This window comes from Pleurodeles waltl, chromosome 8 (genome assembly GCF_031143425.1).
Source record: "Pleurodeles waltl isolate 20211129_DDA chromosome 8, aPleWal1.hap1.20221129, whole genome shotgun sequence".
NCBI lineage: Eukaryota > Metazoa > Chordata > Amphibia > Caudata > Salamandridae > Pleurodeles > Pleurodeles waltl.
Genome location: NC_090447.1, coordinates 155,076,604 through 155,095,586, shown reverse-complemented (window position 1 = coordinate 155,095,586; position 18,983 = coordinate 155,076,604). Strand labels below are relative to the sequence as shown.

Below are 18,983 nucleotides of genomic sequence, written 5' to 3'. Positions count from 1 at the left end.
AACAAATGGTGAGCCTGGGCCCAGCAATCTAACATTCAACAATTGCCCACTTACCTTACTTATCCACCAACTTGTGCTCCCCGAACCTGCTACTCCTTTTTGCCAAAATTGCCACTCCCCTAGTGGAAGTGCATTGAGCAGTGCGTGCAAGAAGGAAATACCCCCATACCTTCAGCAAATTCCTTTTTTCCCATGGTGCATGGGACTCCTACTCACAGATGGTATCGGGTCCCAGAGATCCAAGTATCTCCTCCACCGTTTGCCTCTTGGACCTGTGGTTTAAACCACATACATTTACACATACTAATCATACTAATCCTCCGCGTCATGTGGAAAAAAAGAATTACTTCTTCAACAACATCCATACACTCCTCATGATGAACCTCTTCTAATCGACGTTGGATACCACAGTCTCCTGGCTTCCCCATCTTGACATGGTCATCTCAGCCTCCACTTTGCTCTTGCCTCTGCACACTTTGTTTTTTAATGCTGCTCAAACACCCCCCAAAGATTACTGCAATGAGTCTGGAGCTGCCAGGCATGGTGTGGAGTGGGGAATTAATAACAAATTAATTCAAGCAAATCGTCGCTTTTAGCACTACAAAATATGACAAGAGGGTTTGAGCGCAAGGCTGCAAACAGCGCCGTTTAACAATACTAACACAATAATTACAAAAGTGTTTAAGGAAAATGTTACCAGGAATCATTGGCCTGCTCTGATTGGAAGAGGACCAGAGCATGTCCTACCCATGTCCTACCTGTTGCCTTATCATATAATTTTTCCGACCACATTTATTCCATCAGGAAGGACTGACAGATGGTGACCAGATACTATCAGTTTAGACAAAGCAAAACTAAAAACAGCAGAAAAAACAACCGTGAAATCAATTTGGAATATAGACAACAGTTCATTTTACATAAAATGATTTGAGGGGAGCCTTTCTAATTATTAGAAAGGCATTTATTTTCTTGTCCCCCCCCCTCCTAGAAACCACATATTTTATCATAACTCTCAGTGCTAACCATAAATGTTGAATTATATTTGCACATAATTCTTTAAAAACAGAAAGAGGTAAATGTAGTTACTAAGGCATACGCCTGTGCTTTGAGTACATGTTCAACCTTTGTGGAATTCTGCAAAATTTCCAGGGGGGAACTCCTGTAAACCAGTGTGTCAATCTCTTTCAGACGGCCATGAAGCACAGTGGTTGAGGCCTTTTACTCCTGATGTCCCAGGGCCTGACCTACTATAGATCATGCTCAACTGGGCCAAGTACCCCTTCTGCACTTGAGTCTCAGTGATAGCTATGGTCCAGCAGTAAAGGTTCCCTCAGGGGGATGTAGACACAGGTCAGTGTTCATGACTGAGAGTGCGAACAGTACGAACAATAAATCAATGTCCTACCAAAATACTTCGTTTTATATGAAAAACTAGTATTTTATTTCAAAGTGTATACATGCAAAGCAATACAGCATTCAGAAGCAACAAAACAATCACCCTTGAGGTTATGTGTCTAATAGTTAGCAATCTCCAGGGCATATGATCTTGGTTTCCTTGGTGATGTGCCCTCACCCAGCAGGGAAGCTAGCAGGCCGTGGCTCCCTGTCCTGGCCACAGGCAGAAGCCTTGCAGATCTTCCCCATCCCTCACATCCCAGCTGGCTGCTTAGCTGATGACACATTTCTGAGGACTCAACCTCCTCTTCTTATAGTCCTTTTCCAAGCACTAAATCTGATTTATGGTCTGTTTTTGACGTTTTATGTTGGGGCGCTCCTACTTTTGAAGTGGATACTTCTCTTTTCTTCTTTCCTCATGAACGAGGTCTGTCACACCAGGCAAGACTCCGCAGCGGTTTGTCCCACAACACAATTCATGGCAGTGACCAGAGTTCACACCTGGATATCAGCCAGAATGATATGTGCATCATCAAGAGGTTAGTCCCTCCCCCCTCTACCCCCCAGCCCTACTCCTTATGATTCCCTTACCAGCCCCCGCTCTCTTCCTGAAATGTGCCCAGGCCCCTTCCTCGTGATGTATCACTGAATAAAACATCAGTCTTTTGAAGTGTAAAGGAAGTCTTTCTTTTAGCGTTTGTCCTACCCAGCTCACAGGAATGCAGCAATGCACAAAACTGTCTGGGTGGATTCCTATCCTCCTCATGCCTCCACCAGGCAGGTCTGGGCTTCCCAAAATGGAACACCGGGTTGTCCATGTAATAAACCATAGTAGGGCTCACTTACCCAATGTAAATTCACACTTACTGTCCAGCACGATTCCTTCATAAATTGTATCCTTACAAGCATTCAGCACACATACTGTCTGCCTGCACTGTTCAGCACTGAAGCTTTTCTATCTTTAACCAGTGGGTGCTCCTTACAAATATACACTCTGCCAGCACACACGCTCATCAGGTGCACGCTGCACAACTCTTTGCTCTTCATTTATTGTACTTCACCAAAGTACACATACACCCAGCACATGCTGTCATTGCACACTCACTGCACAGCACAGCACTACAACTCTCATGTCAAGCATTCATTCCAGGCATACATATACTAAGCACAGCACTAATCTCACATGTACTACACGGTACTGTTCTAACTCTGTACTGTACCTCTCCCAGGCACACATGCAACCGATGCTGAGTCACTACTCCTGTGCTGCACAGCACACCACAGCTACCTGATGTAGGCCAAGGGTAAGTTATGCACACAGCAGCAGAACTTTTAAAAAGGTGAGTGAGCCTAAAGGCCTCACTCCAGTGACACAGGGTAAAATGGTCCCGTAATTACACAGTATGCTGTCACCACCGCACTTTTGCTGCTTAACTCCTGGTGACGACAGTAGCCTTCCTCCACTATGAGGGTAGCTTTGGGTGTGCCTCCCGCAGTGCTATATTTGTAAAATAAGTGCTGGTGCCAAACGTGCTGCTCTGACACTTGTGACAGGTGCTATAAAATATCAGAGCGAGAATAGCAAGGGTGCGCAGTCCCGAATCCACCCCAGGCCTCTAATTCACTGCCAGGCACTCCCTGCCCTGTTATCACACTCTTACGGGTGTCTGTTTTCTCCCTTGGTGACAGATTTTTTTTAAATTTCTTTTTCCTCCACCTTTTCATTTTTGTTTGATGTCTGATGTGGAGAAATTAGCGCCGGTCCCCAAAAGTAAGTTCTGGTGCTCCCCACCGGCAACCAACCGCTCAAATTAAGCACTGCCCTCCCAGACCAACAAGACTGCAATCCATGAGACAGGCCTAAGTCATGGCTCACACACATGATCCATGTTCACCAATGACAAAAAATCAGCATTAGGGATCCGTACAGCAGTACAGTTGGGCACTCAGGGCAGTGGTACATGTTTTTACCATGCAGAGGGCTTTTCCGTCCCAATACGGTCAGTGTCCAGATTTCCATTAGTCACATGCATAATAACTTATCGATATGGAATGTACATAGAGTTTTACATAACTGTAGGCTACTCTACAGCCTGTTATTTTAGGGGAAAAATGACACACAGTTTTTTTAAAAATCTATATTTTTACATTAGATTAGATTAGGTAAACTGCACACGTCAAATAAGGTCGGATGATCTGCTGTAAGTGTGGGATGGTTGGACTTCAAACATGGAATGTAATATCTCCAAGGCAAAGAAACATGGTGTTTGTGGGCAACAATTACGTAGGAAGGTGGGGAAAGAGGATATGGAATTTGCAAGAAAAGGGATACGGGTGATAATTGGAGGCACAGAGATCAATGATCCTAGTTCTAAAACACTGGGGCATATTGTTGATAATTAGGGTTCTTTCTTAACTGGCTGGATGTTTTTGATGAGCATAAGGCTTCCACGGTGTGGCAAAATTAAACTTGCTTATCAGAACTGATGTACTCCTAAAGGCAGTAGTTTCTGGAGAAGCCCAGACATTAAATATTAGTTTTTCAGATTCTTGAAGCTCAACTCTGACATTTTCCCTTAAAAAAAAAAGTTCATAAAAGGGAACAGGCTAAGAGCATTTGTCAGAGCTTCATATTAGCACCGAAGGAGCTTACCAGACCACTATAGAAATTAGATAGCATTATCCAACACCCTGGGGACATTAGATGTCAAACAGTTGAGAGTGAAAGTGGTCCAATGTTTCTGCAGCAGCCTTAATATGGATCATGTGGCCCCACAGGTGCGATGGCTTTCCCTTTTATCTATATACAATGTGTTCCCACAGCAATTAGTGACCTGTGCAGCCTGCATAGCATTGTGCTGGGATGACAGCCATACATCAAGCCAGCATAATTAGGCCATGCACTGAAGGCTGCCTTGACCTAAGATTTAGCTTACTTGAGGAATTGTTGGCGGGGCTTAGGTTTGATGTGGGTCTTTCCCCCTCCCCCCTTTAAATACAGGTTTGAGTCTTCAACATAAGACTGATACGTAATGGAGAATGGACAGAATATGCCCAATGGGAGAGGTAAATATGCACTGAATAAGGCAAAGGATAATGGCGGCTGGTGACCGACCCCATAGGAGGAGAAATATTCTAAGAGATGAAGGTACTGAATTTTGCCCACTGTGACCAGGTCTGCATGCAATAGATGGGTGCGTTGTAGTCAAATAATAGATGGGTCACATGTGAAATAGTTTATTTTTCTTTCTTGTGTATTTTACTAATTTGTGTTACTCCTGGGCCATTCTTGTTTGTGCTGTGCTTTGGGGATATGTTTGACAGGGTTAGGGGTATATACAATTTTTAAATACGTACTAAATTTAGGATTTTGGAAAGGAAAGATTAATACTGAATTCTTTAAACTCGGATATTACAAATAACGAACCCTGCCCTCCATTCAGCTGCACACATTAGTTGCTGTATGCATTTTTTTTATGAGTGACTGGGGTGCCGGATTATACAAAGATCTTCTCAGAACACCCCCTGCGCCTGGTGGGGTACTGGGGTGGTCGTAGATCACAGGTCAGCAGCTCATTGTCTGGCCCAGGCTGCAAGACAAGGGCCGTTCTCGGAGGAAATGGCCGATTAGTTCTACTTGTATTAAAATGCATTCTTCGCGCTGTACCAGGGGCCCGTGATTAATAGTGCGCCATGTGCCTGACAGGCGAAAATCATTAATATTCCTGGCCATGGACGCCACTTCCTCGGTACCAGGAATAGTTTACCAGTTTCATTAAATACATTGAATGTTTTCGAGCAGCTGTAAAGTGAGAACATAGAAGAATGAATTGAAATCTTTAGGTTTCGTCTTAGTTTACACCCTTTTATTGTGAAAGGTGAACATTAGAGCTCTGAAGAAAACAGTAAATAACTAGGAACGAGTAGTGGGTGTAAAAGGTCATATAGGGCCAGATGTAGCAAGGCTTTTGCGCCTCGCAAACAGCGAAAATCGCTGTTTGCAAGGCGCAAAGCCACTTCACAATGCCCATTCCCAATTTGCGAGTCGGTAACCTGGTTACCGACTCGCAAAATGGGAATGAGAGTCGCAAATAGGAAGGGGTGTTCCCCTTCCTACTTGCGAGTCGCATCACGATGCAGAATTGCTTTGTGACCGCGAACGTGGTCGCAAAGCAATTCGCACCTGTGAATGGCCCTGAAAAAATTAAACTGACACATTTCATTTTTTTGTGTGTAATGCAACTCGTTTTCCTTTAAGGAAAACGGGCTGCATTACAAAAAAAAAACTGCTTTATTTAAAAGCAGTCACAGACATGGTGGTCTGCTGTCTCCAGCAGGCCACCGTCCCTGTGAGTGCTGCGACTCACAAGGGGGTCACAAATTGCAACCCACCTCATAAATATTAATGAGGTGGGCCTTTGCGACCCACTTGCGACTCGTAGACGGTGTCAGAGACACCATCCTGCATTGCGACTCACAAATTGCGAGTCGCTCAGACTCGCAATTTGCGAGTTGCAATGCCAGAATTTGCTACATGGCCCGTAGTCTCTAGTCCTAACTACAGGGGCCGAGTCGCCACAGGGCAGATAACAGAACAGCAGGCCGACCTGCGAGCGACGCCTCCCTTCAACCACATGGGTTACTTGCAATCCGATGCTGACACATCACGGCTCACGCTTTGTCACCTACAAGGTGGGATAAGAGGAAAAGACGAAATGCTGCCTAGACCAGAGAGCTGGGGATTGGAAAACCAGTTTGGAATTCTGGTGTCGGCTCAACATTCTGTGATCTTGGACACCTCTTTTAATCTCCCGTGCGCTAAAAAATACAGAACTCTGTAATGTGTTCTGGTGCCAAGGCTGGACTGTCTGTACCGGGCATCGGACATTTCCCCGGGAGGCTGGAAGAAGGTGGGGGAGCACTTTTGTTACTCTGGTCTGGTTTGGTGGCAGTGTAGCAGTTTGAAAAACAGTGCAGAGTTCCTTGTACATTCAACAGTTTTCAGGCAATAAAAGTGCCAAGATAATTCTGGTGATTAATGTACCTGCTGGAGAGAGATCTGAGTTCTGTCCTGGCAGTTTGACTCATCGAAGGTAATGCAGAGGGTTAACATGCCTGCTGCAAAGAACCTGTACTATGCAGCTCACAGAGCGGTATTTTAGGTACATAGCTCAGTGGGTTACTGCTTTTTGTCACAGAGATCCTTTCGTTACTGTGTTGTAATCTAGCACAGTGAGGTATGAACTGCCATCAAAGAGCTGCATGCAAACTACATGGTACAAGTTAGAAAGTTATGTTTTTCTCAGTTTTTCATTATCTTAATTTTGCTGAAAAAGGCTATATCTGGGTAGTGTTAGACCTGACATGCCTTAGGGTGGTCACCCCTAACTTTTTGTCTGCCTCCCTCCACTTGTTGGAATCTGGCTTTGCTGGCTTTTAGACTCTGTGCACTTTACCACTGCTAAACAGTGCTAAAGTGCATATGCTCTCTCCCTTTAAACATGGTAACTTTGGATCATACCCAATTGGACTATTTAATCTACTTATAAGTCCCCAGTAATGTGCATTGTATGAGCCTAGGGCCTGTAGATTAAATGCTACTAGTGGGCCTGCAGCACTGGTTGTGCCACCCACTCAAGTAGCCCCTTTACCTTGTCCCAGGCCTGCCATTGCAAGGCCTGTGTGTGCAGTTTCACTGCCAATTCGACTTAGCATTTAAAAGTACTTGCCAAGCCTTATACTCCCCTTTTTCTACACATAGGTCACCACTAATGTGTGCCCTGGGTAACTCCTAGAGCAGGGTGCTGTGTGGGTAAAAGGCAGGACATGTACCTGTGTAGTTTACATGTCCTGGTAGTGTAAACCCCCTAAATTAGTTTTACACTACTGTGAGGCCTGCTCCCTTCATAGGCTAACACTGGGGCTGCCCTCATACATTGTTGAAGTGGTAGCTGCTGATCTGAAGGGAATAGGAAGGTTATATTTAGTATGGCCAGAATGGTAATACAAAATCCTGCTGACTGGTGAAGTTGGATTTAATATTACTATTTTAGAAATGCCAATTTTGGAAAGTGAGCATTTCTGTGCACTTAAATATTTCTGTGCTTTACAATCCACATCTGGCTAGGTTTAGTTGACAGCTCCTTGTGCATTCACTCAGACACACCCCAAACACAGGGTACTCAGCCTCACTTGCATACATCTGCATTTTGAATGGGTCTTCCTGGGCTGGGAGGGTGGAGGGACTGCTCTGACACAAAGGACTGCCACACCCCCTACTGGGACCCTGGCAGGCAGGATTGAACTGAAAGGAGGCCTGGTGCACTTCTAAGCCAGCCTTTGAAGTCTCCCCCACTTCAAAGGCACATTTGGGTATAAAACAGGGCCTCTGCCCTACCACCACAGACACTTGCTGGAGAAGAAACCTGAACCAGAACCTACATCCTGCCAAGAAGAACTGCCTGGCTGCTCAAAGGACTCCCCTGTCTGCTGTTTACAAAGGACTGCTGCCTTGCTGTTGGCCTCCTTGCTGAACTCTTGCCTGGCTGTAAAAATGCTCTCCAAGGGCTTGGATAGAGCTTGCCTCCTGTTTTCTGAAGTCTCAGGACCAAAAAGACTTCTTTCTTTCAACTGGACGCCGTGTGCGCTGAAAAATTCGATGCACAGCTTGTTCCGCTGTGAGAAATTCACCGCACGCCGATCCGGAAAGACGCCGCTCGACACAATGCCTACGGTGCGACCGGACTTCGACGCACGGCCTCGCCTGCACAACGCTGCCCGACTTCCAGAGAGGAAATCGACGCGATGCCTGCCGTGAGGAAGAAAATTCCACGCACAGCCCCCCGGAACGACGCGCAGCCGGTTAACAAGCCTAGGATTCCACGCACAGACCTTGGGACATCTGGTAATCCCGTGACCCACAGAAGTAGTCGGCCCGCATGCCGGAAAACGACGCACTTCTTCCCTGAGTGAAAAATAACAACGCAAGTCCATGTGTGAAGGGGCGAAACCGACGCACACACCATTTTTCCACGCATCTCCTCTGCGGCCCTCTGCGGAGATTTTCCACTCCAAACAAGGTACTTTGTGCTTGAAAGAGACTTTGTTTGCTTTTTAAAGACTTAAGACACTTTATATCACCCTTCAGTGATATCTCTACAAATTCTTATTGCATCCTTTATTGTGTTGATCTACAAATATCCAGATAAATATTCTATATTTTTCTAAACACTGAGTGGTGTATTTTTGTGGTGCTATATTGTGTTATTGTACGATTTATTGCACAAATACTTTACACATTGCCTTCTAAGTTAAGCCTGACTGCTCGTGCCAAGCTACCAGAGGGTGGGCACAGGATAATTTGGATTGTGTATGACTTACCCTGACTAGAGTGAGGGTTCTTGCTTGGACAGAGGGTAACCGGACTGCCAACCAAAAACCCCATTTCTAACAGGTAGAAATAAATTCTTATTAGTAAAGTTAACCCTAACCTCTGTGTTATGTTCTGAATCCAGATTTTGTGCTTCCCCAGACCAAGCACTCTTAAAAACAAAAAACAAAAAAAACCCTACCAGTATGGATGACATGAATCCTAAACATTGTAGTCCCCTTTGTCTTATGTAACATTTTCTATACACTGATTTACACAAATATGATTCATTGTCTGTTTGTTTGATGTAAAGTGCTCTGACACCCTACACTGATATGAGAAGCACTATAAAATAAAGTACATGTGCAAGGGGGCAATGGAGAGATGAGGCACTGTTGGAGGGTGATAGTGAATGAATCATTGAAGTGCCCCAATAAAGATTGCTGTATTCTTGTGCACTCTAAGGTGATCATTTACTGGGCTTTAAACACTAATACAATTGAACATATAGTGAAACGTGTTATAAAATGCACTATTTTTGCCATTTTGTTCCCCAAAATTTTCTTGGGCGGATAATGCCCTCTGCCCAGTCGCTGCACTAGTTCGCTATGCACTGTATGGGGCAGCTCTGGCTTCCCTGCCCGGCCCTGTCTGGTGCTGATGTAATCTGGTACTCATGCTAAGAGCGCCAATGCCCTTAGGCCAAATGTATGCTATATAAAACAGCAACAGCTTTCTTCAGAGCACTTACCAGTATAAGACCACTTTTCTCCATGCTTACCTTGAGTCCCTGGCACAATGTTATAGCCAGTGCCACTAAAAGTATGAGATTCTGCGTGAAACCATGCGTTTGTGTGACCATGGTGATATTCACACAATTAGAGTTGCTGCATTGGCTACAAAATCCATCATTTGCTGTTTAATCTGCAGATTTTGACAAAAAAATGGTTCTAGCTCAAATGGTTCAAAAAGTCAATAAAAACGCAAAGTGGAAAGCCCTTTGCAAATGTTGACTTGTCACCTTTCTGTTGCTTTTTGCCATAATTGAGTGGTAAACTGGTTCTAATGAGGTGTAACCAATGCCCAGACAGTGTTAACAAGTATAAAAATTACCAAATAATGAAGAAATACTATCACAAAATATGCCACGTTAAACTGCATAATTTGCCTTTTCCTGCTGGATAATTTACTCATCCCTTCTCTATAAATTGGCCTTCCTCGGCTGCATAATTCCAGTGGCTATGATTAGAGCTCACTGCAAACCTACTGGAAGGAGATTACCACTATATTGACATACCTTCTGGCAGGGCAGCTCCTCCATTAGGGCGGAGGAGCATTGCTCCCTGCCAGCAGCTGCAGCTGCAAACCTTTTCCCAAAAAATGATAAACTGCGTTTATGATCGTTTTTGTGAAAAGGGGCAGGGCCAAGGGGGTGACGAGCAGTGAGGGGGAAGTGCATACTCTCCCTCAGAGTGCATGTGTGTTTGGCTAGCCAAACACACATGTGCAGTAGGCTCTCTCAGCCCAGCAACACAGTTGACGGGTTGGAGAGAGCCTGCACAGGCTCCCGGTCTGCCTGGGAGCGCCGTGGCTTGGCGCTCCTAGCCAATCCTAAAGCTGCTCTAAGCAGCATCAGGATTGGCGCAGGGCAGGCTGGGAACCTGTGCCTGCAGCCAGCAGAGAAGCAGATGGAGGGGTGCGGCAGCAGAGGTAAGTGTTTTATTTTATTAAATTTAATTTATTCCCCCCCCCCCCACCCACTTCACGCGAGCCACAACTGCATACTGATTGTCTAGAATTATATACCCTGAAATGTTACATATTAGGTCTTTGTAGGCGCCACAAGTCCGGGAAAGTAGTAAGTAGATGTCTGAATCTGCCTTTTCTACTGGCTAGACACTCGATTACAATAAGATGGAAGGCCTCGTTCTTGACTGGAGCATCCCAGTCAAGGCTGGACTGGCCGCAGCGGGCATCAGGTGGTTTCCTGGGAAAGTGGAAGGGTGGGGGCTGCTTTTGCAGTGGTGGGGGCCAATTTTGTGATTGGGGGCTGGTTTTGCAATGGTACTGCAATATCCGCCTCCAGTAACAAAAGAACAAGTGCTTCTCACTTGCACCCAAACCCCCACTTATCCCCTGCTAGGGGCTGGTCCAACAAAATTTCCAGGGCTGCTTTTGGGATCCCAGTCAGGCCTGGTCCCAGTGGCACAATACTGTACTTCAATGGGCCAAAGTGGAATCAGTCTCCCTGAGAGGGGGGAAAGGCTAGGGGACTATGACAACAGCACCAGGGGCTCCTCCTCCGCTAGGATGGAGGGGAGTCAACACCTCTCCCCTCCCCCACCCCCCGCCAGCAGCAGGAGCTGCAAAATTTTTATAGTAAAAACATAATAAACAATTACGTTTTTACTACAAAAGTGGGCGGGGCCAAGGGCGTGACTGGGACAAAGGGGTCTTGCACAGAACTCCCTCTCAATGCGCATGCATGGTTTGGCTGGCCGTCTTGGGCCAGCCAAACATACATGCGCAGTAGGGTCTCTCCAACCCGGTACTAGTTGTAGACCAAATGCACAAGTCAACAATTGGGGTTTCCAGTTGATGGACCGTTCACTTTAAAGGGGTGATCTGGTGCATGGTGTCGTACTAGGTCTCAAACCCCGGGCAGACGTCTTCAAACATGGGAGCGCTGCCTATAGCTGGTAGTTTCCACCCACGCATGACTGAGCAATTAGAACAGTTTTATTTTTTTCTGCGCCCGACGGCTCACTTAATAAATACATCTAGCTCTTAATTTAAGCGTCTACATTGACTGTTTTGAATATTTTTTTCATTCTGAAGATCGGTCGCTTATATAGTATTCATGTTATATGGGGACATCAGGAGAGTCCCTCAGAGATGGAGAAGCAGTTTGGACCACAGAGGTAACCGGTGGAAATGAGTACCCTTGCAGAAGGATTCGTGTATAGAGCTTGGAGCATTCAGGTTCATTTATCAAGACCACAAAGTTTAGAAATGTAAAACTATCTCATTAAATAAGTAATTGCGGTTTGGGATGGAATTAACAAAGTTATGATTCATAAAGAGAATGGTGGACTTCATTCACTTGTTAAATAATCTGTACTGTCTAAATGCCCTCATTCTCTCTAAAGGTTAATGCATATGGATTAAGCCAAAAGGGTATATTTTCATATAAATAGAAGCGGACTATTCACTCAACTATTGCCAGTGTTGTATTCATTCATTCGCCCGTTTTTTTCAAGTTAAAACAATCTTTTTCAGTACAGCTAAGCACACACTGCTGTTTGTTTTTTACGAAATTTTGTTTAGCTAATTTTTTAACCAATCGTTAGCTAAATTTGATTTTGTGTTAGCATTTATTTTTTACAAACATTTTTCGACTTCGACAAAAAATTCAATTTTTTGAGTGATAGGTTTCTATTCTTTTTTTCTTTGTTTTCATACACAGATACGGGATGAACTGCCTTATCCAATTCGAGGACTTCGCCAATTCCAACGCTTTCAGACTCCTAAACAAGTATCGCAACAAATACTGCACCTTCAATGATGATATACAAGGTAAAAGGCGGTGTATGGGAGCTTCATGAAACAAGGTCTGGTTTGGGGATGTGTTTATGAAGTCTGTCCTTGAAGTCTCTTTAGCTTGTGTAAGTAAGTGGGACAGGCTGTGCAGGTTAAAACACCACTTTGCCAGGGTAACAGAAACAGTCCTGAATTCCAAGATGCATGGCTGGAATCTCTGACTGCGAGGCAGGTTCATCATGTTTCCATTTCAAAATGTTCACAAATCGAAGGAATAGTTTTCCGAAACTTTGTTGATGTGCACGTGCGTTCCCTGCCCTAAAGTGTTTATAGCTTTTGTACTGCCTTGTTTTTGCATGTGTAGGTTTGTAAAATTAGTGAAGCATATATTTATTCTTTGGATTTCATTTTTCCCTTCAATCTAAAGTATTGTTTCCGGGAAGGATGTTTCTTTTCTACGCACTTCGAGACCAATTCTCAAGAGCATGTATGAGTACTGGTAGTAGCACTACATGAGTAGTCTTTTACATACTCTTAAACTCCTTTGTGTTGTGAATCGACTGAAAAGGACTAACTCGCTATTAGTAAATGTGCCAAGAGGGCAGATTTCTTTCCATTTATACTAATTGCTCATGAGTCGTCCCTGAATATTCCCAGTGAGTTTCTATTTTAGATGTTTTGGTGCCAATTCACAAAGGCACATAACAGTACATAAAATGATACTACTTTGTGTATTCTAAAGTGCCTTTGTGAATGGGCTCCATTGTGGGGAAATTAGGGAATATTTGTAAACTTTGTAACACTTTTTGTGAAACACACAACGGGGAGCCTATTACAGGTAGGACGCACTTTTCTTGTTTGCGCCACAGTGCACCTTTAGCAGGTGTGCCGGGTACAAACAGGAAATGTCCACCCAATTATGTTGAATGCGCTGCCGCGAACTCCTGCTGCCCCCAGAGCAGCGCATTCAAGAGAAATACGGAGCAGCTGTTTAAAAGCTCCTCTGTTACTGCACCCCACTGCACGTTTATGAGGGATTAGAGACCCCTTTGTCGGTGGGTGCAGTAAGTGACTGCACCCACCTGCAAGGGGATGTCTGGGGGGGGGGGTGTCCATAGAGCTTCCTTCCATCTATCCAGAGGGCTGCCTTTTGGTGGGGCACTGAAAGTGCACAAACTTTTTGTGGTGCCTCCTAAAGACGTCTTTCCCTCCGCACTCACTTGGGTAATATGGCGCAGACACTGAGGCAAAGGACCTGCCTCACTTGCATGGGCTCAGTAAGCACGATCATTGCATTAGAAAATGTTTGTGAATACCTACAAAGTTAAGTTCACTTAATTTGCATTCTGTTTCTCTGATAATCCATTAGGAATGCCTACTACTACCCAGTGGTTCAGATTAATTCAAGTATATCCACCCATAACTTTTATGCAGTCTGTATTAGTCCCTTAGTGTCTCAGGTTTGTCCAGACGTAGGACCCGTGCTGGCTGCGCCAAAGGAACTCACTCTTCCCCTCGCTGATGTGGTCCAACAATTCTGTCTGACGTCACTTCTGTTTCTGATTGAGGGGACATGGACTAGCTGTTCAGGGTGGACTATTTCTATTTGAGTAGGACTAAGGCTGATTCGCATGTGATTGGTTCCCTTCTGTAATGCACAGACAAGCTAAAAATGATGTCAAGGATTGTGACTGGAGTAGTTAGCAGTTGTTCATGTTAATGTAAACATTTCCATTCCTCGTCTTTATTTCTGCGAATATAAATAGAGGCACAGAATCAAAGAAAAAAATGAACATGTTTGGTAGAAGAATCAGGTTTTCAGATGGAGGTAGAGGGGACAGAAGAATGCCAGGATGTATTATTTCTTTCTGCAAAGGCATTTTCTAGTGCTTTATATTGCAATCCAAACCTTAGTAAACTATTATGTTTTACTGCACATAATAAGAACCAGGGCTAAGAAATGTCCAGCTCATTGGTCATGCCCTCTATGTGGTCTTAATTAGCTCTCGAACAAGCCTTTGACTCCATTGGCGTGGCCATACTTTAGCAGATCCCCAGCACGATGGGTGTCTATCCATCCCTTATTTAAACAATAAGTGGTTTATCTGAAGCAAAATACTCCAGGATGCATGTGTGATTCTGAAGCTAGAATATCTGTCTCTCTGACTTGGGCTGATAATTAATAAAGGGTGCTTATTAGCTCCCGCACTGTTTAACATGTCTAACTAGGCTGGTGCATCATCCGTGGAGAGCTGCATGATATGTGCTGCAGATGTGTAAGACGACAACAAGGGCACTCCTCTTTGCTCATGGCGCCATATTGAAGGAAGTCTAAGAAAGCAGGGCAAAATGGTTGCAGATAACCAGCTAAAGCGGTCACCCCACTTATGGATTGTACTTGCGTTGCCATTGGCCGGTCCACTCAGATTAAGTATCTTTCCTCCTGCCACCCCCCTTGCATTCATCACTCCTGACCCAAACCAATTTCATGGAGCATCGGCTGGACAGTATTTTATCAGGACTGTCCCACACTAATACATGTAACGCTTACGTGCAGAAAACGTTAACCCCTTGTTTAATCATTAATATAATGTAAACAAAAGGCGACATGTCAACTATTTACAGAACATCATGGTTTACTGGGTAAGTTGTGTTTCCTGGGTCAGTTAGGTAGGGACGAAAGACCTCATGTATATGAGCAGGATTCCTAGCAGTGGAGTTGATGTAGGTTCTAAAGTAGGGCATTAACCGAAGCAGTGATACGCTTCTGACCTGGAGATTGGGTGGAAGTTCTGTATGGGGTCCAACTCTGCCAGTAGCAGGATCCAGGTAAGGAGTTTGCTCACCCTGGGACCTGCCTTTGAGATGCAAGGAGCAGAGGGATAAATTAGCTCCTCTCTGCACTTCCCAAGCTTTAGGTGACCATTCTCACGTTTCTTAAATATCCACTTATCTTTCATCAGCTGCTTAATTTATTTTTTATTCATTACTTTTTGTTTTTATCTGTTTTGCATTTCAGGATTTTTTTCCATTTGCCCTTTGTATATTTCCCTTATATTCCAAGGTTCCCTTAAGAATGTTTTATATATTTTTCATGTGATGCACCCCAATTGAGGCTCTTCAAGTGCTTACAGCAAATGGGGAAAAAACAGTTCCAGGTTAACTAATCAAGGTGTGCCGTTCCATCAGAACAGCCTCTCTGAAGCTACCGGTCATCCACCAAGGCTCAAAAGATTTGGCAGTCCCCTCCTGTTGTTCCACAGACCCACCCTGGTGAATGCTTCCTCCCCTTTCCCCTTGAGACTTGAGGATGGCTTCTGAAAGTCCCAGAGGCCTGAAGACACACCTCTTACACTCAGCATACCATTGGTGACATCAAGCCAAGATAAGTTGCTTCGATTATAACCTTTAAGCTAGTGTGTATCCATCACAAGTTCCCTTTGGATGGTCATTCAGTTGTCCAAGGCTGAATTTTAAATCATTCATCCCTGCAGTTATTACTTGTCCTGCCAAACTTGCAATGCTTATAATGAATTCAAAGATTTTGGAAAGCTGAAAGCATTAAATGAAGAATAAAACCTGCTCAGTCCTCCAGAATCTAGTTTCAGATCTGGCAACAGCACAGAACTGGATAGTCTACAAATAATGGACAACGCTCTTATAGTCTTACACAAGGATGAACCCTGCCTGATAGTTCTCCAGAACTTGTCAGCAGCATTTGACACCATCAACCATTCCTCTCTGCTTCAGATCCTGAATGAGCAAACAGGTCTAAAGGGCCCAGTTCTGGAAGTGTCATGAACCGCCTACTTTAGCAGCTTGGGGTGAGGTGCCACTGTGCAGTTTGGTGCAACCCAAAACTTATAAATTGTTGTTTGTGGAACCTTTACTTGCATCAGAAGCTCATAAATACCACTTCTTGCAGTGAAAAGAAGGGAGGGATGTGGGAAGTGAGCAATGGAGAGAGGAATGGATGCAGAGGGGGAGGAGTCGAGAGAAGTATGTCGAGATGGTGGAGGATTAGTGAAGAGACAGATGCAGTGCTTAATTTGTAAATAAAGAGGTGCCGGTGCTCAAAGCCCTTCTCTTAAACACAAGGCTGCTGTAATATCTGCCAGCACTGAATACTGAGGCGGCGAAATCCTGAAGCCATCTCGGGCCACTTCAATCCACTTACGGCCACCCCTGTTCCTTCAGCTCATCCTGCAACTTTCTACTTTCTCCCTTTATGACGCTTTTTAGTTTTTCCTTCTTCCGTCTTTCCCATATGTGTCTTTTTCTTGCAGCAAATGCTTGAGGCATAAGAATAAGACCCGTCCCTCACAAATCAGTGCCGGTGCTCAGCACCGGAAACAACAAGCACAAATTAAGCACTGGACAGATGAGAGAACAGGAAGAGGATGGATTGATGGGTAAAGAGAGAAGGGCAGATGGCTAAAATAAAATATTGAAGGAAAGGAAGAGCAAACAAGGCTAAAGGATGGGGAAAAGTAAAAATGGAAGATCAAAACTTAAAGAAGGATGGACAGAAGTAAGGCAGATATTTGCAGAATTGCCACAGGGTAAATAATGCCAAAAATAATTGCTGTGCTGTCGCTTGCTGTAATCGCACACCTAGTGCCATTTGGACCTTGGATCAAAGTGAGGGATATTTTATTTTTCTTGATACGCCCTTGCCCAGCTTTTGCATGGTTTGCCTCTTACCTCTCTAACCAAAGCCAGCAGGTAAAACTGGCAAACATCTCAACCTTGTGTCCACTAGAACACGGAGTCCCTCTAGGTTCCACCCCTCACACACCCTTTTCAACTCGTATAGAGAACCCTGACTCGCCTCCTGAGTAAATCCAATATCTCTTTTCATCTGTACACTGACGACACTCAACTTTAAACGAAGATCATCTCCCCGACAACACAATTCCACTGGAAAGAGTGATGAAGGAACTACAATCTGGATTACCCAACATCATCTCACACCTTTCCCTAAGACTATGGAATTCCTTCTGATCTTGCTCCCCCATAGCTAAACGCCTATTCAAACCTAGTTATATGCATCAAACATTCTTGACTGCAGGTCTGACATTGCAGCTTAATGAAATCCTAAATCTCCATGCCCATATCAATGCCATGGTGAACAGCGCTTAGCATCAATTCTGATTTGTGCCAGACTTCAACATTTCATTCCAGTGGACAACTTCCAGACTAAACTGCGATCCCTTGTTCTCTCAGAGGATGACTATGGACATAATCTGATGACTGGCATTTGCAAAACTCACCCGTCCTCTCTTAGATCAGAGCTCAGTTTAGCAGCCCACCTGGTTTTAGGCACCAAATGTGATCACGTCTCTCCCATACTGTTCACCCTCATCGTGCTACCAATGACAGCCAGATGTCAATTCAAATGAGCTCATATCACGCCATGGCAATCTACAGTGGAAATTTAAAATACCTTGCCTCATTATCTCGGGGCGGTCCTGAAATCCTGGAAATGTAGACTTGTTTCTCGGGGGTTGTTGGACACATGCTTACTGGTTGTTTGCTCCACCCAGGCCTTTGACACCTGTTTGCTGTAGTGCCTCGTGGAACGTCAACATAGTCCGAGAAGTTATGTATAGTGTTGATAGACATACAACCTTTTTTGCACTGTTTCCTGTTAACTTATTATTAAGGAAAGAAAGAAATGCTGCAAAAGTAGAAAAGAAGTGTTGACTCTGTCTTGGTCCCGGTCTCTTCAAAAGTCATCACTCTGAGCCAGTGCTTCTCTGGCAGCGCGTCCAAGATCTCGAACTCCTTTCCTCTTTCCCTACAACCCAATCCTTCCCACTCCATCTGCCAAAAAGGACTTGAGCTCTTTCTTTGTGCTCAGTATTTCCAGGCAAGATTCGCCTGCAGCCAACTGCTCTCACTTAATCATTATCCATAGAAGGAGGAGGAGGATCTGCAGTGAACTTAAGCAACACCTCTCAAGGGTCGACTGATCAGATTTCACCACACTCTAAGCGAAAATGCCCTCCTCCTACTCATTGCTCCCCCACTCCTTCTTATTGCTCTTGAATGGACAATCCAATTACTCCAACTCCCACTTCCTAGCCCAGCACGTCCTTATCATATATGGAGCCGCTTGTCAGCTATGTTTAAAAATGTTACAAAGTTGTCCAGTCAATTTTAAAAAACTGCTTGTTTTGTTACGTATGTACAACCAAAAGTAAACTCTGCACACATTTTGTGAGGGCTCAGTTTTTAACTAACATTATGCCTTAAAACAAGCATAGGCAATGTAAATCGATTGTTTTTTTTCATTTGTGTAGTGGAAAGTTTTATACTGAGCTTCACAACACAGAGTAAGTAAAGGACAGGTGGACATAGCAGAAGGCACATCACACTATTCTCTCCTCCAAACAGGTCATTTACAACATGGGTAGCTACCACATGAGAGAGCAAGTGAGCGGTGTTAAAGGGCTTTTGTTCAGTTTTGGTAAACAGGCATAAACATACAAGAAGAACAAAACCCCTGGAAGAAATGGAAGGGATTGCTGTATATTCATGTACTCCTAAAGGATGATGAACCACACCGCCCTAGTGTGGTATGCTTCACGCGTGGGTTCTGCATCTTGCATTGGGAAGCGATCAACAGTACTACTATTCACCATCTCACACTCTTAGTTTTAGTCTAAACCATGTA

General features: G+C 44.4%; 1 protein-coding gene across 1 annotated transcript in view; it reads left to right on the top strand.

Annotated features, from left to right (window-relative positions):
* Positions 1–18,983, top strand: part of ME3 (malic enzyme 3) — a 384,512-nt gene that overhangs the window by 264,912 nt on the left and 100,617 nt on the right. The window contains exon 8 of the mRNA XM_069203992.1: positions 12,231–12,340. Within this exon, the coding sequence (XP_069060093.1) occupies positions 12,231–12,340 (110 nt within the window). The remainder of the gene's footprint in view (positions 1–12,230; positions 12,341–18,983) is intronic.